The sequence below is a fragment of the Dendropsophus ebraccatus genome, chromosome 13, assembly GCF_027789765.1.
Source record: "Dendropsophus ebraccatus isolate aDenEbr1 chromosome 13, aDenEbr1.pat, whole genome shotgun sequence".
NCBI classification, from domain to species: Eukaryota; Metazoa; Chordata; class Amphibia; order Anura; family Hylidae; genus Dendropsophus; species Dendropsophus ebraccatus.
The window spans coordinates 78,367,824-78,394,309 of record NC_091466.1 but is presented as its reverse complement, the minus strand read 5'-3'; the positions used below and the strand labels follow the sequence as shown (position 1 = coordinate 78,394,309).

The 26,486-nt window shown below is 49.1% G+C and overlaps 1 protein-coding gene across 1 annotated transcript in view; it reads right to left on the bottom strand.

The window, feature by feature from the left end:
* Positions 1 to 2,542: 2,542 nt before the first annotated feature.
* The window catches only part of KCNK13 (potassium two pore domain channel subfamily K member 13), a 44,739-nt gene continuing 20,795 nt past the window's right edge, over positions 2,543 to 26,486 (bottom strand). Inside the window, exon 2 of the mRNA XM_069951221.1 lies at positions 2,543 to 4,698. Coding sequence (XP_069807322.1) covers positions 3,806 to 4,698 — 893 coding nt within the window. The 3' untranslated portion in view covers positions 2,543 to 3,805. The remainder of the gene's footprint in view (positions 4,699 to 26,486) is intronic.

Below are 26,486 nucleotides of genomic sequence, written 5' to 3'. Positions count from 1 at the left end.
GTGTATTAGGGGGCACACTGGCAGGCCGGCCCATATTTGGTGGGGTCACCTTTCTCTCACCAGTCCTCCCGCTGGTCGTCTTTCTCTCTGATCGCTGATATTCCAGCTGGTCACCTCTTATCTCACGGCGTGCAGCAATCAGCCATAAAAGAGACCTATAATAATCTCCGCTTCAATCAGTCGCTTTCATCTTCAGGCGACAGAACTAGAGCCCAGGGACCCCGCACTGTCACCTCTGCTAATTAGACACATGAAGATAGATAGATAGATAGATAGATAGATAGGAGATAGATAGGAGATAGATAGATAGGAGACAGATAGATAGATAGATAGATAGATAGATAGATAGATAGGAGATAGATAGATAGGAGATAGATAATAGATAGATAGATAGATAGATAGATAGATAGATAGGAGATAGATAGGAGATAGATAGGAGATAGATAGGAGATAGATAGATAGATAGGAGATAGATAGATAGATAGATAGATAGATAGATAGATAGATAGATAGATAGGAGATAGATAGATAGATAGATAGATAGATAGATAGACAGATAGATAGGAGATAGATAGATAGATAGATAGATAGATAGGAGATAGATAGATAGATAGATAGATAGGAGATAGATAGATAGATAGATAGGAGATAGATAGATAGATAGATAGATAGATAGATAGATAGATAGATAGATAGGAGATAGATAGGAGATAGATAGATAGATAGATAGATAGGAGATAGATAGATAGATAGATAGGAGATAGATAGATAGGAGACAGATAGATAGATAGATAGATAGATAGGAGATAGATAGATAGGAGATAGATAGATAGATAGATAGATAGATAGATAAGAGATAGATAGATAGATAATACACTACTCCACACTTGTACTTTTCTATAATTGTCTTTTTAATATATATAAAAATAGCATTGTTATCTTCTTCTCTTTCACTTTCTGTCATTTACAAATCACGTGAAGAGGTGACAACCATACCCCGCCCCCCCCCCCCCCCCCGGCTCCTCCGACAACCAGGGGACGATCAGAGGGGGGAGGCGTAGCAGCGTAATAACACAGGGATTATTCATGAGATGCCGGCCACTGCCGAGATGTCACCTGCTCTTTAAAATAATTAAACCAATTCGGGGAATTCACAGTGCTGGTTGTCATAGCGATACGGAAATCTAGAGAGAACGCCATGTAAACAGGAGCCGGCCGCCATACACCGACATGGGATTACAGCAGAGGGGGTCCGAGGGGAAGAGTCCTCAGAGGAAACCTCCGGCACCTCATAAAGAATCCGCCGTTACATATTTACTAAGGCTGGGTTCACACTACGTATATATCAGTCAGTATTGTGGTCCTCATATTGCAACCAAAACCAGGAGTGGATTAAAAACACAGAAAACATCTGTTCACACAATGGTGAAATTGAGTGGATGGCCGCCATATAACAGTAAATAACGGCCATTATTTCAATATAACAGCCGTTGTTTTAAATTAACAGCAAATATTTGCCATTATATGGCGGCCATCCACTCAATTACAACATTATATGAACAGAGCCTTCCTGTGTTTTTAATCCACTCCGGGTTTTGGTTGCAATATGAGGACCACAATACTGACTGAAATATATGTAGTGTGAACCCAGCCTATACACTGTATATAGAGGATCAGTCATTCCTGATACATTGTATACAGAGGATCAGTCATTACCGATACATTGTATATAGAGGATTAAAGGATCAGTCATTCCTGATACATTGTATACGGAGGATCAGTCATTCCTGATACATTGTATACGGAGGATCAGTCATTCCTGATACATTGTATATAGAGGATCAGTCATTCCTGATACATTGTATATAGAGGATCAGTCATTCCTGATACATTGTATACGGAGGATCAGTCATTCCTGATACATTGTATACAGAGGATCAGTCATTCCTGATACATTGTATATAGAGGATCAGTCATTCCTGATACATTGTATACAGAGGATCAGTCATTCCTGATACATTGTATATAGAGGATCAGTCATTCCTGATACATTGTATATAGAGGATCAGTCATTCCTGATACATTGTATACGGAGGATCAGTCATTCCTGATACATTGTATATAGAGGATCAGTCATTCCTGATACATTGTATACGGAGGATCAGTCATTACTGGTACATTGTATACGGAGGATCAGTCATTACTGGTACATTGTATACGGAGGATCAGTCATTACCGATACATTGTATACGGAGGATCAGTCATTCCTGATACATTGTATACGGAGGATCAGTCATTCCTGATACATTGTATATGGAGGATCAGTCATTCCTGATACATTGTATACGGAGGATCAGTCATTCCTGATACATTGTATATGGAGGATCAGTCATTCCTGATACATTGTATACGGAGGATCAGTCATTCCTGATACATTGTATACGGAGGATCAGTCATTCCTGATACATTGTATACGGAGGATCAGTCATTCCTGATACATTGTATATAGAGGATCAGTCATTCCTGATACATTGTATATAGAGGATCAGTCATTCCTGATACATTGTATATAGAGGATCAGTCATTCCTGATACATTGTATAAGGAGGATCAGTCATTACCGATAAATTGTATACGGAGGATCAGTCACTGTGCTTTTGTACACAAAGCCTCATTAATATGATAGAAAAGGTTCAGTTAGGGCTCATGCACACTGAGCAAAAGACGAGGAATTGAAGAGGAAAGATTTCTGCTTGAAGTTCCTGGCAGAATAGAAGCGGAATTTGAGTAGAATTTTAAGCACAATTCAAGCCCCATTGACTTCTATAAGGTTCCTCTAGCAAAATCTGCCCCAAGGAGTGACATGTCATTCTTTGGGCAGAAAGCAGATCTGCGGCAGAAAATTCTGCTCGGAAATTCTGCAGTGTGAACAACAGAGTGGAAATCCCATTGAACACAATGGGACATTGCACTGTTCATTCTTTTACGGGAGGAATTTCAAGCAGAATTTAAGAGCGGATTCCTCTTCAATTCCTCGTCTTTTGCTCAGTGTGCATGAGCCCTTACTCTGTAATATACTTTGGTCCTGATTCATCATCTGCCGTAATCCTGGGACAACCAATCACAGCGGCCGCTGATAATGCCGGGCGCTATCTAACCTGAGATACCGTATGTCTGATAAACTACCACTCCAGTCACATCCAGAGCTGCATCAAAAATACCCAGAATCCTTTTACACTACAATCAATGACACCCATCTAGTGATATCCCTATAGAAAACAGAACTGGGAATACAGCTCTGGGTGTCATCAATGTACACTCAAGAGTATAAACATTGTTTTCTCCATAAAGTGTATGTTTTTCCTGTAAAATTTATACTCCAGAGCTGCACTCACTATTCTGCTGGTGTTGCCACTGTGTACATACATTACATTACATTACTGATCCTGAGTTCCGTCCTGTATTATACCCCAGAGCTGCACTCACTATTCTGCTGGTGGGGTCACTGTGTACATACATTACTGATCCTGAGTTCCATCCTGTATTATACCCCAGAGCTGCACTCACTATTCTGCTGGTGGGGTCACTGTGTACATACATTACATTACTGATCCTGAGCTCCATCCTGTATTATACTCCAGAGCTGCACTCTCTATTCTGCTGGTCACTGTGTACACAACTTTCCCCCCTGTATTATGCTCCAGGATCAGTCCTCCATGTGTGTATGGTTGTATCACATTGGTATCCGCCATATAACACAATGTATCACCCTCCTCCTCCTCCTCCTCAGATAAAGGACAGAACATTCAGCGGTCCACACTGGTCTCTGCCAGTCGGTTATTCATGATGGCTAGTGCCCCTACGCCCCCTGAGAAGCCGTTGTGCCGGGAGCTGGTGCCGATTTGCCGCGGGCAGCCATTTGCAGTCTCTGACAGCTGTTTCTGCATTATGGCCAGGGAGACCTTGTTGGCGGCCAGGAAGTCCTTCATGGAGATCATCTCCCCGGACATCCTCCTGCCATCCGTCTCGCTCTCGTAGACGCCGTCCGTTTCGATGGATATGTTGCGCCTCGTCCGTACGTTTCCCGGCATCACCGCGTTCCTTTTGGGCCGGAATAGTTTTCTTTGGCATTTTTGGCAGCAGCGACATTCCAGCTTTTTTAGGATCCAGTTGACGCATTGTTTGATCACGATGGAGATGACGTTGAAGAGAGAGTAGATGCAGCAAACCCCCATGAAGATGAAGAGGAAGTTACCGCAACGGTAAAGTCCCTGGTGCTCGTATTTGGCTTTCTGGCTACTGACCATATCCCCGAATCCTATGGTGCTGAAGGCAACAAAGCAGAAGTAGAGGGAGTCAAAGTATCCCCAGCCCTCAATGGGCGAGTACATGGCGGAGGCACAGCAGGAGATCACAATGGAGGCCAGGCAGAGGATCAGCATCACGTAATACACCGACGGCTTCCAGCCAGCCAGACTGTCCACCTCAGAGTTACCTGATCCCCGACGCGTTTCAGGGGGCAAGCCGTCCTTCCTCCTCAGCTGCCTCTCGTGAAAGGACTTCATGACGTAAGCAATGACCGTGATCAGACGCTCCAGGAAGAGGTTAAAAAACAAGATGGTGGCCGCGCATCCGATGAGGCCGTAGAAAATCAGGAAAATCTTGCCGGTGATGGTGGCCGGAGTCGTCATCCCGAATCCTGTAATGAGAGCAGAGAGCAGCGATCAGTAGTGATCAGATGGTACAGCACCTGAAGGCGCACACAATGGCGCCACATGACGCAATGTTCACACCTGTATATTGTTACACAGATATAAACTCCAGTACAAGAAGCCAAGTGTCTGATGGACTCCTTACGTAACGCTGATCATACCGCACGGGTGTCTGATGGATTACATAACGCTGATCATACCGCACGGGTGTCTGATGGATTACATAACGCTGATCATACCGCACGGGTGTCTGATGGATTACATAACGCTGATCATACCGCACGGGTGTCTGATGGATTACATAACGCTGATCATACCGCACGGGTGTCTGATGGACTCCTTACGTAACGCTGATCATACCGCACGGGTGTCTGATGGACTCCTTACGTAACGCTGATCATACCGCACGGGTGTCTGATGGATTACGTAACGCTGATCATACCGCACAGGTGTCTGATGGATTACGTAACGCTGATCATACCGCGTGGGTGTCTGATGGATTATATAATGCTGATCATACCGCGCAGGTGTCTGATGGATTACGTAATGCTGATCATACCGCGCGGGTGTCTGATGGATTACGTAACGCTGATCATACCGCGCAGGTGTCTGATGGATTATATAATGCTGATCATACCGCGCAGGTGTCTGATGGATTATTTAATGCTGATCATACCGCACGGGTGTCTGATGGATTACGTAACGCTGATCATACCGCGCGGGTGTCTGATGGATTACATAATGCTGATCATACCGCGCAGGTGTCTGATGGATTATATACTGTAATGCTGATCATACCGCGTCTGTGTCTGATGGATTATTTAATGCTGATCATACCGCACGGGTGTCTGATGGATTACATAATGCTGATCATACCGCGCAGGTGTCTGATGGATTATTTAATGCTGATCATACCGCGCAGGTGTCTGATGGATTATTTAATGCTGATCATACCGCACAGGTGTCTAATGGATTACGTAACGCTGATCATACCGCGCGGGTGTCTGATGGATTACATAACGCTGATCATACCGCGCAGGTGTCTGATGGATTATGAAACGCTGATCATACCACGCAGGTGTCTGATGGATTACGTAACGCTGATCATACCGCGCAGGTGTCTGATGGATTACGTAACGCTGATCATACCGCGTGGGTGTCTGATGGATTACATAACGCTGATCATACTGCACGGGTGTCTGATGGATTACGTAACGCTGATCATACCGCGCAGGTGTCTGATGGATTACGTAATGCTAATCATACCGCGTGGGTGTCTGATGGATTATATAATGGTGATCATACCGCGCGGGTGTCTGATGAATTACGTAACGCTGATCATACCGCGCGGGTGTCTGATGAATTACGTAATGCTGATCATACCGCGCGGGTGTCTGATGGATTACGTAACGCTGATCATACCGCACGGGTGTCTGATGGATTACGTAACGCTGATCATACCGCGCAGGTGTCTGATGGATTATATACTGTAATGCTGATCATACCGCGTGGGTGTCTGATGGATTATATACTGTAATGCTGATCATACCGCGCAGGTGTCTGATGGATTACGTAATGCTGATCATACCGCGCGGGTGCCTGATGGATTACGTAACGCTGATCATACCGCGCAGGTGTCTGATGGATTACGTAATGCTGATCATACCGCGCGGGTGCCTGATGGATTACGTAACGCTGATCATACCGCGCAGGTGTCTGATGGATTACGTAATGCTGATCATACCGCGCGGGTGTCTGATGGATTATATAATGCTGATCATACCGCGTGGGTGTCTGATGGATTATATAATGCTGATCATACCACGTGGGTGTCTGATGGATTATATAATGCTGATCATACCGCGCAGGTGTCTAATGGATTACGTAACGCTGATCATACCGGACGTCCTGAGGGATTTACCACCCGAGAGTTACACCAGTTACTGGATGATGGGGATCTACCGCCACGTCCACGTGAGAGATCGGACGCTGCAGATGGTCAAATGTCATTGTCCTCAGCAGCAGAGATGGTCAGCCCCCCTATTTAGCGCCTCCAATATAAACACAGGCTCCTCCCCATGACTGTGGCCCCTCCCCTCAGACTGTGTGTATTATCATAGTGCTGCAGCAGACTCCTCCCCATGAATGTGACCCCTCCCCTCAGACTGTGTGTGTGTACAATTATAATACTGCAGCAGACTCCTCCCCATGAATGTGACCCCGCCCCTCAGACTGTGTGTGTACAATTATAATGCTGAAGAGGCAGAGCTGCAGTGCAAAGCATGGTGGAGGGACAGAACAGCAGGCTGTACGTCTAGCGACACAGAAGACGGGTTATAGACTCCAATAGACACGGGAGTCACTGATCAAGAGCAAGAGATGAGATGATAGACTCCTATAGACAATGCAGCGAGGCTGAAGCTCTAATAGAGCCGATCTGCAGTGTAAAGCATGGGGTGAAGGACAGGGCAGCAGCCGGAGCTTAGAATAAGATGGAGACACTTCCTTCCAGAAACAGCACCATTTAGTCATCAGTTTATGTGTGCAATTACATCTCAGTTCCATTGAAGTGAATGGAGTCGACTTGTAATACCACACACATCCTGAAGGCAGGGGAGGTGCTGTTTTAGCAAGAAAGAAATACTTTTTCCAGTCCTGGATAATCCCTTTAAATTTGGTGAGTGACGGACATGGGGGGTCCCCCCCAAGTATATAGAGTGTATAGTGTATACAGGTATATAGTGTATATAGTGTATATAGTGTATACAGGTATATAGAGTATATGTGGAGCCCCCTAGTAGTTAGTGGGGGCTTTGGAGGACGTTGTATGTGACGGCCGGCCGTGGAATTCTCCGTTTCCCTCAGGATCTCAGACTCATTTCCTAATAAGAGTCATAAAAGCTGAGAGACTGAGGATGTACAGGTCCGTAATAACTCCGCAGCTTCATCACATCAACGTTTCATCCCGAAGATTCCTCCGAGGCCGAAGATGGAGACGTCCAGAGCGCACGAGGGAAGGTGACAGCACGTACCTGACTGCTGACATCCTCTGTGCTGCTGGGGACCCTGCTCCTACTATATATATATCAGCCTGAGACATCCCAATGATCAGCACACTCCTCTCCTGACATCCTCTGTGCTGCTGGGGACCCTGCTCCTACTATATATATATATCAGCCTGAGACATCCCAATGATCAGCACACTCCTCTCCTGACATCCTCTGTGCTGCTGGGGACCCTGCTCCTACTATATATATATCAGCCTGAGACATCCCAATGATCAGCACACTCCTCTCCTGACATCCTCTGTGCTGCTGGGGACCCTGCTACTATATATATATATCAGCCTGAGACATCCCAATGATCAGCACACTCCTCTCCTGACATCCTCTGTGCTGCTGGGGACCCTGCTCCTACTATATATCAGCCTGAGACATCCCAATGATCAGCACACTCCTCTCCTGACATCCTCTGTGCTGCTCTGGGCCGGGGGGTCTGTGCTGCTGGTGCGGCGGCTCCCTCACACCCATCACATCCCGCTCGCCGTCCGCACATCAGACGAATGTTGCTTTTTACTAGATAACTTTTGCATCTAAACATCAATGGTTACCATGGAAACAAGCCGGAGATGCAAATGCCGCCACCTCCGAGGAAGAGCAGGGTACTGAGGGAGGGGCGCCAAGGCTAAAGGGGTCCCCTATATAACACCAGGGGCCCCCAACCCATCGGGAGCTAACGGGGCCCTCCACATAACACCAAGGGCCCCCAACCCATCGGGAGCTAACGGGGCCCTCCACATAACACCAAGGGCCCCCAACCCATCGGGAGCCAACGGGGCCCTCCACATAACACCAAGGGCCCCCAACCCATCGGGAGCTAACGGGGCCCTCCACATAACACCAAGGGCCCCCAACCCATCGGGAGCTAACGGGGCCCTCCACATAACACCAAGGGCCCCCAACCCATCTGGAGCTAACGGGGCCCTCCACATAACACCAAGGGCCCCCAACCCATCGGGAGCCAACGGGGCCCTCCACATAACACCAGGGGCCCCCAACCCATCGGGAGCCAACGGGGCCCTCCACATAACACCAAGGGCCCCCAACCCATTGGGAGCCAACGGGGCCCTCCACATAACACCAAGGGCCCCCAACCAATCGGGAGCTAACGGGGCCCTCCACATAACACCAAGGGCCCCCATCCCATCTGGAGCTAACGGGGCCCTCCACATAACACCAGGGGCCCCCAACCCATCTGGAGCTAACAGGGCCCTCCACATAACACCAGGGGCCCCCAACCCATCTGGAGCTAACGGGGCCCTCCACACAACACCAGGGGCCCCCAACCCATCTGGAGCTAACGGGGCCCTCCACATAACACCAAGGGCCCCCAACCCATCTGGAGCTAACGGGGCCCTCCACATAACACCAAGGGCCCCCAACCCATCTGGAGCTAACGGGGCCCTCCACATAACACCAAGGGCCCCCAACCCATCTGGAGCTAACGGGGCCCTCCACATAACACCAAGGGCCCCCAACCCATCTGGAGCTAACGGGGCCCTCCACATAACACCAAGGGCCCCCAACCCATCTGGAGCTAACGGGCCCTCCACATAACACCAAGGGCCCCCATCCCATCTGGAGCTAACGGGGCCCTCCACATAACACCAGGGGCCCCCAACCCATCTGGAAAGGTTAGGCTCACACCACGATTTTGCTGTCCGTTCTATGAAGAAGCGGATGGTAAAAGCGGACGTTGCTGTACACTATGATCTGTTTTTCTTACACTTTGTCCGTGTTTGATGACTTTTTTTTTTGTACGTTTTCCAAGTCGGATACAGTGGATGGATCGCAAAATCGTGATGTGAACAGAGCCCAAGCGTAACGTCCGTGTACCCCAGTGCTGAGAACTGTTCCCATAGTGAACGGCCGCACTCTGCTGCCACCTCTGTCCATGTCAGGAACTGTCCAGAGCAGCAGCAAATCCCCATAGAAAACCTCTCCTGCTCTGGACAGTTCCTGACATGGACAGAGGGGGCAGCAGAGAACATATACCACTTCCTGCAGGACATACAGCAGCTGATAAGTACTGGAAGACTGGGGATTATTATATAGAAGTAAATTACAAATCTATATAACTTTCTGACTCCAGTTGATTTAAAATACAAATCCTTTTCTCTGGAGTTCCCCTTGAATAATAAATTCTCCCTCTCTAATTCATCATCATTTATAAGATTTCTGCTTGCTGTCAGTGAATTATTATATAAAATGTTTAGATAACAAAGAGGTTATAATCACCGGCCAGCTCCCCATTAACCATTCAGTGGTCCGGGAGAGCCGGATGAGGACGCCTGCAGGAGCTGGATTCATAGATGACAACCTGTGCCGCCATATTGGTGCCACCCAGCTTTCCCAGGAGCAGATAGAACAGGAGACCGGGCGGTAGCTGTATCTATCTCTATATCCCGCCTGTGTATCCTGGGATGTGGGGGTCGCTGCTGATCGCACCTCCATTATCTTCCCTCCAGCTTTGTTCGGCGCTCTGATCACGAGAAAATCGGCCTCCCTGATAATCTTTCTATTCTCTACATTATTCTCCATTGTGTTCCCCTCAGAATGGCGCATTGTTATAGAGTATGAGAGTCTCCCACCAGACGCCTGAGAGGAGAGAACTCCGCAGATTAACCCCTTCACACCACCCTGATACACCGCAGAGCTCACAGAGCATTGTCTACACTGGATACAGCTGAGAGCAGGACTAGCTATGTACAATGTATCAGTCTGGAGCTCACAGAGCATTGTCTACACTGGATACAGAGCAGGACTAGCTATGTACTATGTATCAGTCTGGAGCTCACAGAGCATTGTCTACACTGGATACAGCAGAGAGCAGGACTAGCTATGTACAATGTATCAGTCTGGAGCTCACAGAGCATTGTCTACACTGGATACAGAGCAGGACTAGCTATGTACTATGTATCAGTCTGGAGCTCACAGAGCATTGTCTACACTGGATACAGCTGAGAGCAGGACTAGCTATGTACAATGCATCAGTCTGTAGCTCACAGAGCATTGTCTACATTGGATACAGAGCAGGACTAAGCTATGTACAATGTATCAGTCTGGAGCTCACAGAGCATTGTCTACACTGGATACAGAGCAGGACTAGCTATGTACAATGTATCAGTCTGGAGCTCACAGAGCATTGTCTACACTGGATACAGAGCAGGTCTAGCTATGTACAATGTATCAGTCTGGAGCTCACAGAGCATTGTCTACACTGTGAATGACAGTAATTTACAATCGGAGACCTTGAGAACTGTTACGGATACACGCAGTATATTGTTTCGGCTGCAGAACTTTGTATTATACAAAAATATAAAAGATGGGACTGAAATAGGGAATATAACTCCACACAGTATATGTGTATATATATATATATATATATATATATATATATATATATATATATATATACACACTGTACATGTCATTCCTTGGGCTCTCTGTACTGGCTGGGTAGGACCCATGATCCCATCCCCTGCCATAGCCGCGAGTCTCTGCTCAGATGCCAGGAGATATATATATATATATATATATATATATGTGTCCTCCACCGGCCCCGACCTGCAGGTATCATCCAATATCACATTGTTATATTACTATCACACTACGGCAGGTCCGCACTTCACTCCTATGACGCCATTCACTGTCAGGACTGAATGACAGCTCTTCAGTTATTACTGCTGACAACCAGCCTGTATATCATGTGCAGAGAGGTAGTCACAGCCCTGCCCCCTGTATATCATGTGTATAGAGAGGTAGTCACAGCCCTGCCCCCTGGATATCATGTGCATAGAGAGGTAGTCACAGCCCCGCCCCCTGTATATCATGTGTATAGAGAGGTAGTCACAGCCCCGCCCCCTGTATATCATGTGTATAGAGAGGTAGTCACAGCCCTGCCCCCTGTATATCATGTGTATAGAGAGGTAGTCACAGCCCTGCCCCCTGTATATCATGTGCATAGAGAGGTAGTCACAGCCCTGCCCCCTGTATATCATGTGTATAGAGAGGTAGTCACAGCTCCGCCCCCTGTATATCATGTGTATAGAGAGGTAGTCACAGCCCCGACCCCTGTATATCATGTGTATAGAGAGGTAGTCACAGCCCTGCCCCCTGTATATCCTGTGTATAGAGAGGTAGTCACAGCCCCGCCCCTATATGTCATGTGTATAGAGAGGTAGTCACAGCCCCGCCCCCTGTATATCATGTGTATAGAGAGGTAGTCACAGCCCTGCCCACTGTATATCATGTGTATAGAGAGGTAGTCACAGTCCCGCCCCCTGTATATCATGTGTATAGAGAGGTAGTCACAGCCCCGCCCACTATATATCATGTGTATAGAGATGTAGTCACAGCCCCGCCCACTGTATATCATGTGTATAGAGAGGTAGTCACAGCCCCGCCCCCTGTATATCTTGTGTATAGAGAGGTAGTCACAGCCCGTCCCCTGTATATCCTGTGTATAGAGAGGTAGTCACAGCCCGCCCCCTGTATATCCTGTGTATAGAGAGGTAGTCACAGTCCGCCCCCTGTATATCATGTGTATAGAGAGGTAGTCACAGCCCTGCCCCCTGTATATCATGTGCATAGAGGTAGTCACAGCCCCGCCCCCTGTATATCATGTGTATAGAGAGGTAGTCACAGCCCCACCCCCTGTAGATCATGTGCATGGAGGTAGTCACAGCCCCGCCCCCTGTATATCATGTGTATAGAGAGGTAGTCACAGCCCCACCCCCTGTATATCATGTGTATAGAGGTAGTCACAGTCCCGCCTCCTGTATATCATGTGTATAGAGAGGTAGTCACAGCCCCGCCCCCTGTATATCCTGTGTATAGAGAGGTAGTCACAGCCCCACCCCCTGTATATCATGTGTATAGAGATGTAGTCACAGCCCCGCCCCCTGTATATCATGTGTATAGAAAGGTAGTTACAGCCCCGCCCCCTGTATATCATGTGTATAGAGAGGTATTCATAGCCCCGCCCCCCTGTATATCATGTGTATAGAGAGGTAGTCACAGTTCCACCCCCTGTATAGAGAGGTAGTCACAGACCTGCCCCCTGTATATCATGTGTATAGAGAGGTAGTCACAGCCCCGCCCCCTGTATATCATGTGTATAGAGGTAGTCACAGCCCCACCCCCTGTATAGAGAGGTAGTCACAGACCTGCCCCCTGTATATCCCGTAATGTGTATATGATATGTATGGTGACAGCTGTGTTATTACATGTCAGTCCCTGTATCCGTCTCCCATCATTCAGGTTACCAGGGTCACCTACTCGCAGTGTCGCCCGCAGAGCTCTCTGACTCACCGGCCGCTGACGCAGGACGCACCATCCTGATACAATCAGCACAATGAGAATGAGGTCAATCAATGGAGTCTGTGACAATATCCGACACCCGACAGCGAGTGACCGCCGACACCCGACAGCGAGTGACCGCCAACACCCGACAGCGGGTGACCGCCGACACCCGACAGCGAGTGACCGCCAACACCCGACAGCGGGTGACCGCCGACTCCCGACAGCGAGTGACCGCAGACACCCGACAGCGAGTGACCGCAGACACCCGACAGCGAGTGACCGCAGACACCCGACAGCGAGTGACCGCAGACACCCGACAGCGAGTGACCGCAGACACCCGACAGCGAGTGACCGCAGACACCCGACAGCGAGTGACCGCAGACACCCGACAGCGAATGACCGCAGACACCCGACAGCGAATGACCGCAGACACCCGACAGCGAGTGACCGCAGACACCCGACAGCGAGTGACCGCAGACACCCGACAGCGAGTGACCGCAGACACCCGACAGCGAGTGACCGCAGACACCCGACAGCGAGTGACCGCAGACACCCGACAGCGAGTGACCGCAGACACCCGACAGCGAGTGACCGCAGACACCCGACAGCGAGTGACCGCAGACACCCGACAGCGAGTGACCGCAGACACCCGACAGCGAGTGACCGCAGACACCTGTCAGTGAGTGACCGCAGACACCCGACAGCGAGTGACCGCAGACACCCGACAGCGAGTGAGCGCAGACACCCGACAGCGAGTGACCGCAGACACCCGACAGCGAGTGACCGCAGACCCCCGACAGCGAGTGACTGCTGCCGCTGGACTCCTGGTACTGGGCTCACCGGGACGGATTTGGTGACTGACTCCTCATCCCCTCATGTTCTGTCTGGGAAGAGGCCAATTTACAGCTGATGAAAATGACAGAGACAACCCCCTATATACAGATATCCCACAGTCACCCCCTATATACAGATATCCCACAGTCACCCCCTATATACAGATATCCCACAGTCACCCCCTGTATACAGATATCCCACAGTCACCCCTATATACAGATATCCCACAGTCACCCCCTATATACAGATATCCCACAGTCACCCCCTATATACAGATATCCCACAGTCACCCCCTATATACAGATATCCCACAGTCACCCCCTATATACAGATATCCCACAGTCACCCCCTATATACAGATATCCCACAGTCACCCCCTATATACAGATATCCCACAGTCACCCCCTATATACAGATATCCCACAATCACCCCCTATATACAGATATCCCACAGTCACCCCCTATATACAGATATCCCACAGTCACCCCCTATATACAGATATCCCACAGTCACCCCCTATATACAGATATCCCACAGTCACCCCCTATATACAGATATCCCACAGTCACCCCCTATATACAGATATCCCACAGTCACCCCCTATATACAGATATCCCACAATCACCCCCTATATACAGATATCCCACAATCACCCCCTATATACAGATATCCCACAGTCACCCCCTATATACAGATATCCCACAGTCACCCCCTATATACAGATATCCCACAGTCACCCCCTATATACAGATATCCCACAGTCACCCCTATATACAGATATCCCACAATCACCCCCATATACAGATATCCCACAATCACCCCCTATATACAGATATCCCACAATCCCCCCTATATACAGATATCCCACAGTCACCCCCTATATACAGATATCCCACAATCCCCCCTATATACAGATATCCCACAATCACCCCCTATATACAGATATCCCACAGTCACCCCCTATATACAGATATCCCACAATCACCCCCTATATACAGATATCCCACAATCACCCCCTATATACAGATATCCCACAGTCACCCCCTATATACAGATATCCCACAGTCACCCCCTGTATACAGATATCCCACAGTCACCCCCTATATACATATATCCCACAGTCACCCCCTATATACAGATATCCCACAGTCACCCCCTATATACAGATATCCCACAGTCACCCCCTATATACAGATATCCCACAGTCACCCCCTATATACAGATATCCCACAGTCACCCCCTAAATACAGATATCCCACAATCCCCCCCTCTCCTTGTTTGTGGTCATGTGACCCGGTTGCCGCCGCTCGTTCCCCGGTGTGCAGTGCGGATGATTTTGCGCCTTCGGGTTTTATATGTCACATATAACAGACCGCCCCCCCCTCCCCCCGGTTATAACCCTGAAGGTTTCATGGCGGTAACAGGCGGAGGACGCCGAACCGTCATTTTCTCTATTGAGCGGAGGACTCTGCAATTAGCGGGTCCGGTAATTATATGAGAGGCCGCTCTGATTACCGTCAACACACGCCGCCACCGCCTGCAGCCGCCAGGTTAACCCTTTAGCCGCCATCCCCACCTGACACCTGCTCATAGCAGCATAGACACACACTGTAACAAACCCGCAGCTGATCAGGACCATGTGGTCTGTAAGGAAGCGGAAATCCTGAGACTCCCTGATCCACAAATCGCTGATCCAAAGCCGCCCTCCCCCCAACACAAGTAACTGAGGGATCGGTAGATCAGTGGAAATGTTATGGATCGCCAGTGATGAGAGCGTTATTTGCCACCGCGGCCCTGGGGCGAGGGATCGGCCATTACAGGGGTCTCTCTACATCGAGGAATCGATCAGAAGAAACTCCCGGATTTTTTAGTTTTTTTAAGTTGTTTGTGGTTTATTACATGAATTTCATCTAAATCCTATAGAGAAAGCTGAGAATAACGGCCGCCATAAAGAGAGAAAACGCTGCGAAACTCTGCTCTAAGTGACGGCCACACAGCTATATCTGACTATATTATGGGATGTATAGAGAGCGGCCGTCTATTATAACGTTATTACGCCATACACCCCGCTGTACATGTACTCCCATATAACACACCGGACGCCCCTGTACTGTGTGGCGTCAGAGCGGCCGCAGCTCCGTCCTTGTAGAGACCTTCTCCCCCCCCCCCTGCTGCACATGGAAATTAATAAGAAACATCCGAGATAAGGAACAAAACCGCAACCGAGACGATTCAAAGACCCAACAGCGAAGAACTGAGATCACTTTGAAATCGGTCACTAGGCAGATGGCGGCAACAAGAAAACCGTCATATAGAATATAGAGAGAGATACATGGGCATCCATTACATTACTGATCCTGAGTTCCATCCTGTATTATACTCCAGAGCTGCACTCACTATTCTGCTGGTGGGGTCACTGTGTACATATATTACATTACTGATCCTGAGTTACATCCTGTAATTCTTTTATTAGAAAAATATAAAACTTAACAAGTATAACTACATAAACATAACCGCGGCTCCATCAGCGAGAACAGAAACAAATACAAAGCTTTCTGCTTACAACAAAAACAACATATTCTGAAATAATAATCATATTTTCTATAAGGAAATCCTCCCTCACACCTGCCTCACCCGGCCAGTCCAGCTTCATAATAAAACACTACCACCCCCCCCCCCCTCAACTTACCCTTACTACTACTATTACTACCCCCACCACCGCTACTACCTCCCCCACACTCACACCCCACAGCACACAGAAATAATATAGTATAGACACTCTGTCTAGACCAAATCAAGAATCTATAACATGCTCTGAGCCATTCTCGGCTCTTACTCAACATAGTCCCAGTCTGGACTAAAAAAAATAAATAAAATAAATAATATATATATATATATATATATATATATATATATATATATAATAATGCAAATCATAATAAAATAATAATACAAATCATAAAAGTACATCAACCATATGACACATGAACCTAACTATAAGCCCCACTTCCCACACCCCAAATCTGGACATGAGTCTGGGTCCATCAGTTCAGTTCTTGTCCCTCAGTGACCCATGCCAGAACTCCAAGTATCCATCCAGGGAAAAACAACCCCCCCCCTCCCCATCACCCCACCCAAACTATCCTATACCCCAGAACTTATACAACAACTATAATTGTCCATAAGGCTTATCCAGCCCTCAACTTACCAAAGTACCTAAAATAAAGAATACACCATAACAATATCCCATAACACCAACACATTATGACATAACAGCAAGGCTCAAGTTCGGTAGCCTGTAAGCCCTTTACTGTTTATTACTTGTTAGAAAACAAAAAGCTAAAGTGTCATGCATAGCCCCCCACCGGGATCGGAGGATGGCAGACCGGGTACCATTATAAATTATAACCTATCTCTGACTATTCACCCTACCCTCTCCCTAATACTATCCCTAAATATTAATCTAACCCTCACACTTTCCCTACCTCTGTCCCTACCTACTCTGTCCCTAACCAGAATTATGGTCCCTCACCCAGTGGGCTCAGTACCTAGGGCACAGCGAAGGAAAAACCTCTCCACAGGAGAGAAGCCCTACTTGTACCCAGCCTGCCATACTCCAAGGACCTGATCTTCCCAAGGTCACCAGTGATGTTCCTACAGACCTCCACCTCGGAGAGGACTCTACGCTGTGTAGATACTAGACACCGTGCGTTCCACGTGTGGTACCTAACTACTAAGCTGACTAGAAATAACGTGCAGCGATCTCGGCCACCCAGGTTCCTGAATGCCCCATAAGCCCACTCCGGATAGGTGAGACTGACTAACTGACTCCAACCTATGGAGGCGCCCACCCTGGTGTAAACCCCTATATTGAAGGGACAATGAAGCAGGAAATGATCCATGCTTTCCAGCGTATTCCCACACTCCTCTTGGGGACACCCCCGATCATCGGAGCTCCTGCACTTCAAGTTGTCCCTTACATATAGCTTCCCCTGGAAGCAGCGCCAGGCCAAGTCCCAAAACTTCTAGGGGATCCTCTTTGAGTTCAAAAGATTTAACCCAACCCTCAGATCCCGACCTGGGCAATCCCTGAGCGCCAAGGGCTTCTGGAAATGGGTCAACAGAACCCTTTGGTCAAGGAATTTCCTCGACTGAGTCCTGATCTCCCACATTCCCAGACCCCACCGACGTATCATCTTCAGTGTCGGGGTAGCGTAAGCCGGAAGATATCCATGGGGTGTACGAAGGTCCTTCACTCGCCCTCCTGTCTCCCATTCCTGGAAGAAAGGCCGAAACCATTCCCTACAGGAGAGTACCCACGGAGGAGCCCTCTCTTTCCAGAGGTTTGCGATGTTAGCTTTCAAGAAGGTGTTCACTAAGAACACCACAGGGTTCACCATAGACAAACCCCCAAGTCTCCTCGTGCGGTACGTAACCTCTCTCTTGACCAGGTTCAGCCTATTCCCCCATAACAGCTGGAAGAACAGGCTGTACATCCTAGTATAGGAAGCCTCTGGCAAGATACATACACTGCCCAGGTAGATAAACAAAGGGAGCAGGTACGATTTGATCAGGTGTACCCTTTCCCTTAAGGTTGAGGACCAACCCTTCCACTGGTCCACCTTCTGAGCGGCATTCTGGAGCCTACCATCCCAGTTTTTAGTGGGGTAATCACCCTGGCCGAATGTAATGCCTAGGATTTTTGCCGAGTCTTGGGGCTCTGGAAGGGTGTCCGGGAGATCAAACTCGGGATCTCCCCGTCCTAGCCAAGGACTTTCGCACTTATCCTGGTTGATGCTGGACCCAGATGCCTCTGAGTAGCGGTCCACCTCCGACATCACCATATCGACCTCCTCTCTCGAGGACACGAAGACAGTGACATCATCAGCGTACGCTACCACTCTCAAGGTGGCTTCTGGCTCCTCCAGGCTCATCCCGACCCCTGCCAACGGTCCACAACCAACCCTCCTAAGGAAAGGGTCGATCGCGAACACATACAACAGTGGGCTCAAAGGACAGCCCTGGCGAACACCAGACCCAACCTCAAAAGAGCGGCCAGACCAACCTTTCACCAGCAGGAAACTCTCTGCCCCTGCATACAAGATCTTAAGCCAATTAACAAAGGTATCTGGTAGGCCATATCTCCGAAGGACAGACCAGAGGTACTTGTGGTTCACCCGATCAAATGCTTTGGCCTGATCCAGGGACATCAAGTACCCCTTCCAAAGACCCGCACTACTCCGCTCCACTGCCTCCCTGACACTAAGGACAGCACTTAAGGTGCTTCGGCCTGGAACAGAGCAGTGCTGAGCCCCCGAAAGGAGCCGGGGTGCAAACTTCACCAGCCGATTAAACAGTATCTTGGCCAGAATCTTCCTGTCCACATTGAGAAGAGCTATGGGCCTCCAATTCTCAATGCGGCTTGAATCTTTACCTTTTCACAGAAGAATCAGGGCTGACCTCCTCATTGACCTCGGCAGAGTGCCCGAAGAAAGACACTCATTGGAGACCTCGGTCAAGAGGGGAACCAAGAGGTCCCTGAAGGTCTTATACCACTCAGATGTTAAGCCATCTGGACCTGGCGACTTCTTCAGGGCAAGCCCTTCAATCGCCAGTCTAACTTCCTCTTCCCTGATCTCTTCTGCCAAAACATCAAGAGAGGGGTCTACCCCTGGCTCAGGAATGGTTTCAGCCAGGAAACCCGACATCACATCTCGATCTAGATCCTTCCTCCCCAAGAGGTGTGAGTAAAAGGATCTGACGACCTCCAGGATCCCTGATCTGGACCGGTTCAGAGATCCCGTACTATCAACCAGTCCAGTGATGATCTTACTACTCACTGACATCTTACAGTTTCTGTAGGCGTCGGGCGAGCGGTACCTCCCGAAATCCCTCTCAAAAACTAAAGATGCGTGCCTATCATACTGACACCTCATCAGCAAGGCTTTCACTCTGGAGATCTCCTCTCTACTACCTCCAGTCGAGACGAGATGCTCGAGTTTCCTCCTCAGGCCCTGATACACACGATACCTATTCAGGGACCTGAGGCTCGAGAGCTGGCGGAAGAACCTCGCAACCCGCTTCTTGAATATCTCCCACCACTCTGACTTACTACTACATAGGCCCAGTAGAGGTACCTGACTCTGAAGAAAATCCTCAAAGGACTGTCTTACCTCTGCTTCTTCCAGGAGGGACGAATTCAGCCTCCAGTAGCCTCTACCCATCCGGGGGGTCTCTGAAACATTCAGGGAAAACAAAATTAGACAGTGGTCAGAGAACTCCACCTCAACCACGGACACTGCGGAAGAGACGGCTTCCTCCTTTAGGGTACAAACACACACAGCAGATACGCAGCAGATTTGATGCTGTGTTCAGTTATTTAGAACTAATCTGCTGCGTATCGCAGCAGTAAATACGCAGCGTATATGCTGTGTGTGTTTGTACCCTTAAATAAAACCTGTCTAATCTAGACCTGCAGCTACCTCGATGATAGGTGAAACCCGTGTGGCCCGAGGGGGTCCGGATGTGGGCATCCTCTAGGCGAGCTTCCCTAACTATACTAATCAGGGCCATGCTATCATAAGCCAGCTTGTCTTTGGCGCCTCTCCTGTCCTGAGACCTCGTGATAGTGTTGAAGTCTCCACCAAAGACCACCTGCCGACTCGTAAAAAGAAAGGGCTTAATCCTCATAAAAAGGCTTTTACGGTCCCACTTAGTCTGTGGGGCATAGATGTTAATGAGCCTGAGCTCTTGCCCCTTCATGAGGACATCCAAGATCAGGCACCTCCCCATTTCTAACTCAATAACCCGTCTGCATTCTACAGGAGCGGTAAAAAGGACCGCCACCCCACTATACGGCTCAGCCGCAAGAGACCAGTGTGAAGGTCCATGCCTCCACTCTCGCTTGGCTTTTACTAGCAAGGCTTGATTTGTCAACCTGGTCTCCTGCAAAAACAAAATGTCGGCGTTAATACGACCGAGAAAATCAAAGGCTGCAAATCTAGCCGTATCCGACTTAATGCTGGCACAGTTAATGGATGCCAGAGTCAATGGGGTGAGTGCCGCCATCATGGGTGATCGAGTTAAACAGCCTTACTTATTTACTTTTTTCCTTTCTTCTTACCCCCCTCCCCATCAGAGGATGACCCTTTAGACTTTTCTTTAATCCTTTTTAAGGATGTAGACAAATCCATCCCTGGATCCTCATCTCCAGACCCTGGGGCCACCTGACCTCCTGAGGAAACTGCCTCTGGAGGAGCACTCCCTGGAAGCTCCTCCAACTCCATACCCCCTTCTCCAAGAACGATCAGAGGGGGGTTAGTCGGGTCTTCCTTAGACACATGGCCCGTAACACCAGAGGAGGATTTAGAGGAAGCACCAGACTTTCCTTGACCCTGCCTCCTTTTGCCACAGTTAGGTCTTTCATCTTGCCCTTTCCCACCATCCTCATCCAAACTTTCATATTGGGAGGAACTTGAGGAAATGGCCCTCTTGGCTTCTTCCTTACGAAGTCTCCTCATCTCTTCGCCTAACTCGGTATCCCCCAGAGCCTCAGCTGTTCTCTCTGAGCCAGCGCCAGGAGCAGGACCACTGACTACTCCTGCCACCAGGGAACTTCCAAGGTCCCTGCTCCTTCTGCGCTTCTCCTCTCGTTTGAGCTTAGAGGGGGTCTTGTTTTTCACCTTCTTCACTGGCCCTGGTGCCCCTTCTCCATTGCTGGTTCCCTCCCCAGGTGAGGCAATCTCGAGGCTCTCCCCATTCTGAGCGGCCACAGCATTGGAAAATGAGCGGGGACACCGGCTAAACGGGTGACCAAGGTCACCACACAGGTTACAGCGAATCCGGCCACAGCTGGCAGCCAGATGACCCTCCGCACCGCACAATGCACAAATCAGTTTAGTACAATTTGCGCTAAAGTGGGTGGGATCACCACACTTGTGGCACAACTTCGGCTGTCCCTGGTAAAAGACTTGGATTCTGTAGCGACCCAAGAAAGCAGCCTATGGTATGTGTGTGACAGTGTTCCCTGAACGTCGGAGACGGACGGAAAACGTCCAGGCCCCAGACCATATGCCATGCTCATCCAGATTTTTCTTGGGGACATCCGTCACTTCCCCAAACCTGCCTAGCCAGGTCATGATGTCATAGCAAGAAAGTGACTCGTTACGTGTCAGAACGGTCACCTTCTTGACAGAACTCTGACGGGATACCGCCTTTACAGCGAAGTCCCGCCACACAGGCTCATCCTTCACCAGCTCGTGGTTGGACCAGAAGAGCTCAAGTCCCTCTGGCTTCACAAAGCTGATGTCGAATTCAGAGGTACCGTAGGGGTGAATCAGGGCAAAGATGTCATTCGCCCTGAAACTCATCTGGAAGAGAAGCTCCACCACCTTTGCCCTGGATGGGCACGCATCACTGCCTCTCCATACCAGACGGACCACGTTCCTGCGGCCCACCTCCTGCCCATTTGTAGGGAGGGACCAGGTTACCTCCCCATTTTGCTTTCGGAAAGCCCCAAGCCCATGTCTTTCTATATAGAAGGACAGGTCGACCTCCCGTCCCTCTACTTGGAGCGTTCTATCCCCTTTACGCAAAGCCTCCAGGAGGCGTCGTTGTAAGTTACCTTCCCCAGGGTTTAGAGATGAGGATCCCCTAGGACCCCCAGCAGTGACATTTGCATAGCTCCTGGAAGGAGCGGCCACCGCTGGGGGGGCAGCCGGACCACTCCCACCCCCCACAGCAACATTAGCAGAAATAATATTTACATTTGCAGAATCAGAACCAACAGGAGACACAACACTAGAAGAAATCTCCTCCTGCCTAGCTATAGTGGACTGACCCGGGTGTAATCTGGCTGGTTTTAATATATTTCTGCTGCTGCTGGCTTTCACGCTGGCATCCCTGGCATCCTTGGGCTCATGGGACTTTGCAGCAGTCCTCCCTTTGAGAATTTGGGAGGAAGCTACTTTGCCACTGTGTTTGCCCTCAGCCTCAGCCAATACCCCTGCTTCAATTTCTTTAACAGCCAGCAGCATTGCTAGGTTGGTATCATCCGCACTCTTATGTCCCTGCTCCTGCTGTACCAGTCCGGTAGCTGCCGAGGTATTTTCTTGTGAAACGCCAACAGTTTTTACTTTGTCTTTAGCTCCGCCCCCAACAGCCCCACCGCAGCGCTGCAACTGAGCAGGGACAGGCACCGCGGATGAAGCTGCCGAGAGCGTTGCACCAGACGCCTGGACACTCCCCCCTCCGCCTGCAGAGGAGCATCTCTCAGCGCCAGACCCGCTATGGGAGCCGCCCGCTCCTTTGTCTCCACTGCTGCCCGGCCGCCCGAGCTCCACATCTGCCCTTGGTGCCTGGGCACTCCCCCCCTTGCCTGCAGAGGAGTGCGGTACACCACCAAAGCCCCCTGGTTGGAGGCATGCCACCTTGTCCGCAACCTTGTCCGGCCCCTCGGCCGTCCCTACACTTGCACCAGCCTCACTACCTTGACAAGTGGGGCTGGCGCTCTCCGCCATCTTTACTGTTTTCTTCCCAGTGTTCTGGCCCCGCTCCACATTTGTAGAAGCAGGGACGGGCAGATCACCGGGGGCTGCTCCCTGAACTGACTGTGCAGTCGGCTCAGAGGGCACAAAAGGGACATAAACAAAATTTACTTGCTGTGATGGTTTTTTTGGTCTTTTCTTCTTAGCAACTTTGTCTTCTCCCAAGTCGTCTCCAAAGCTGAAATTATCCAGGTGCACCGGTGACTCCATGCTGACAATTTGGGCCATCAGCGCACCTCCGCCATCCTCCTCCTCACCAGCACTTTCATCGGATGATGGTAACGCCACCTGTGCTGCAGGAATGCTGGCTTGGGACGTGTTCACACTCTGTATTGGCTGTGATTCAGCTTCCACAGCTTCTCCACTTGCTGCCACAGAGACCTCAGCTGATTCAGCTTCCATGTCTTGCTCATCATCATCATCACCACTGCTCTCTTCATCCGCTGAGCAATCACTCTCATCCTCCTCTTTTTTTGGGGAATTAATTTTAGTAAATCTGTCCTCATTCAGCAACTTCTCCCTGAAGACAATCGCTGCCCTCCAGGATGGTCATCCTCTGCAGCTCCAGCTCTCTCACCTCCTCCTGCAGAGACTTCACCTTGGCTGTGAGTCCAGGTTTCTGCTTTTTTGGGGCTGAGCTGGCTGTGTTTTGCAAACTTCAGGTCTTCTCTTAACCCCTTCAGCCTTTTCCCAGCTGCTCATACTCAGTGAGCTTTGCAGCTATCCTGGAGCCATAGGTGGCTGCAGACTCCCTGGGCCCCCTGAGACCCCACTGCTCCACCACCTGACTCTCCTGGGAGCCCCCCCGTGCAGCTGCACCTGCACCCCTTCTTGCGCTCACCTTGCTTGCAGGCTTTGTATCAGCATCAGAAACCTTGCAGCTTCCACCCGTCGCTGGAAGGGCTGGGTCCACATTGCTGCGAACCCTACTGGATCTCCTTACCTCTCCAGCCGGAGCGCTGGCCGGTAACTTACACTCTACACCCCCCGCCGGCCTTGACCGGGAGGTGGAGGTCAGGGGATCCATGCTGAAGACTCTCCCAGGAAGCTGCCACCTTCCTGGGGAAGCAGGTGGTGAATCAGCCTCTCTCCTCCTGGAAGTCTGGATGTGTGGAGCTCAGTAGCAAACACAGACACACCCAGTAACCACACCCTCCAGAGCTGCACTCACTATTCTGCTGGTGGGGTCACTGTTTACATACATTACTGATCCTGAGTTACATCCTGTAATTCTTTTTATTAGAAAAATATAAAAATTAACAAACAAGGCATATCTGGCCATAACTTAAACATAACAGTAAATTACATAAATAACAAATAATAATGATAAACCATTATAATAGTATAAAGCAAAAATGAAATCTTTAACCTTTTGCCACCAGGCCAGCCCAGCATTCCTACTTAACAAAAATAAATAAATAAAATAAAATAAGATAAATAAATAAAAATGTTTTCAATCCAGGCAAAATAAGCGATAAAACTTAAACTACAAAGCCATCCTCGGCTGTAATCATAACTAAGGAGAAGCCGCCCTGGCTAAAAAAAAAACTCCCAAACCTGGGTTATAGTAAATAAACAAAACATAAACACACACATACAACCACCTCTAGACCAACACACGACCACCTGATACTACAAACAATAACTATACATGAACTGAAAATGAAAGCCATCCAGGCCTAACCAAAAGAAAGCATATAACATATCAGTATAAAAATAAAATACTAACTAACTGGTTATTCCAGTACAACACTCGGGCCCGGCTGCCCTGAAAAACTAAAAAGGTACCTAAACCAGTAACAGCGAAAGAAAACACACAACAATTCTAGCTATTACCCACGTGCCCCTCCACCTTCCCCTAGACCCCAGTGTGAGCTCAGTTCATGGAGTCAAAGTTCAGTCCATTTTTGGTGTCAGCTCCATTCAGCCCACACCTTCCCACAGACCCCGCCCCCCATATCCCCCCTCCCAACCTATTCTGTATCCCCTCATATATACAATATATACAATGACTATAATGTCCGTAAAGTTCATATGGCTTATTCAGCCATAACCCTGCCTACACTTATAACATAACATATATTAACATAAACATAGCACACCATAATAACATAACACAACAATATTATACAATATTATAATAAGGCCCAAGTTCGGTAGCCTGTAAGCCCTTTATACCTACTGCTGACCAGAAAAACAAAACAAAAAGCTACAGTGGCATGCACCAGCCCTCCACCGGGATCGGAGGATGGCAGACCGGGTACCAGAAATTTATAAACTATCCCTTACTATCTTACCCTGCTCTCCCCCTATCTCTAACCCTAAGTTTAAACTGACCCTACGCGCTTTCCCTACTGCTGTCCCTACCTGCTCTGTCCCTAACCAGAATTATGGTACCTCACCCAGTGGGCTCAGTACCTAGGGCACAGCAAAAGAAAACCCTCTCCACAGGAAAGAAGCCCTACTGGTACCCAGCCTGCCATACTCCAAAGACCTGATCTTCCCAAGGTCACCAGTGATGTTCCTACAAACCTCCACCTCGGAGAGGACTCTACGCTGTGTAGATACTAGACACCGTGCGTTCCACGTGTGGTACCTAACCACTAAGCTGACTAGAAATAACGTGCAGCGATCTCGGCCATCCAGGTTCCTGAATGCCCCATAAGCCCACTCCGGATAGGTGAGACTGACCAACTGACTCCAACCTATGGAGGCGCCCACCCTGGTGTAAACCCCTATATTGAAGGGACAATGAAGCAGGAAATGATCCATGCTTTCCAGCGTATTACCACACTCCTCACGGGGACACCCCCGATCATCGGAGCTCCTGCACTTCAAATTGTCCCTTACATATAGCTTCCCCTGGAAGCAGCGCCAGGCCAAATCCCAAAACTTCTGAGGGATCCGTTTCGAGTTTAAAAGACTAAGCCCAACCTCTAGATCTTGACCTGGGCAGTCCCTGAGCGCCAAGGGCTTCTGGAAATGGGTCAACAGAACCCTTTGGTCAAGGAATTTCCTCGACTGAGTCCTGA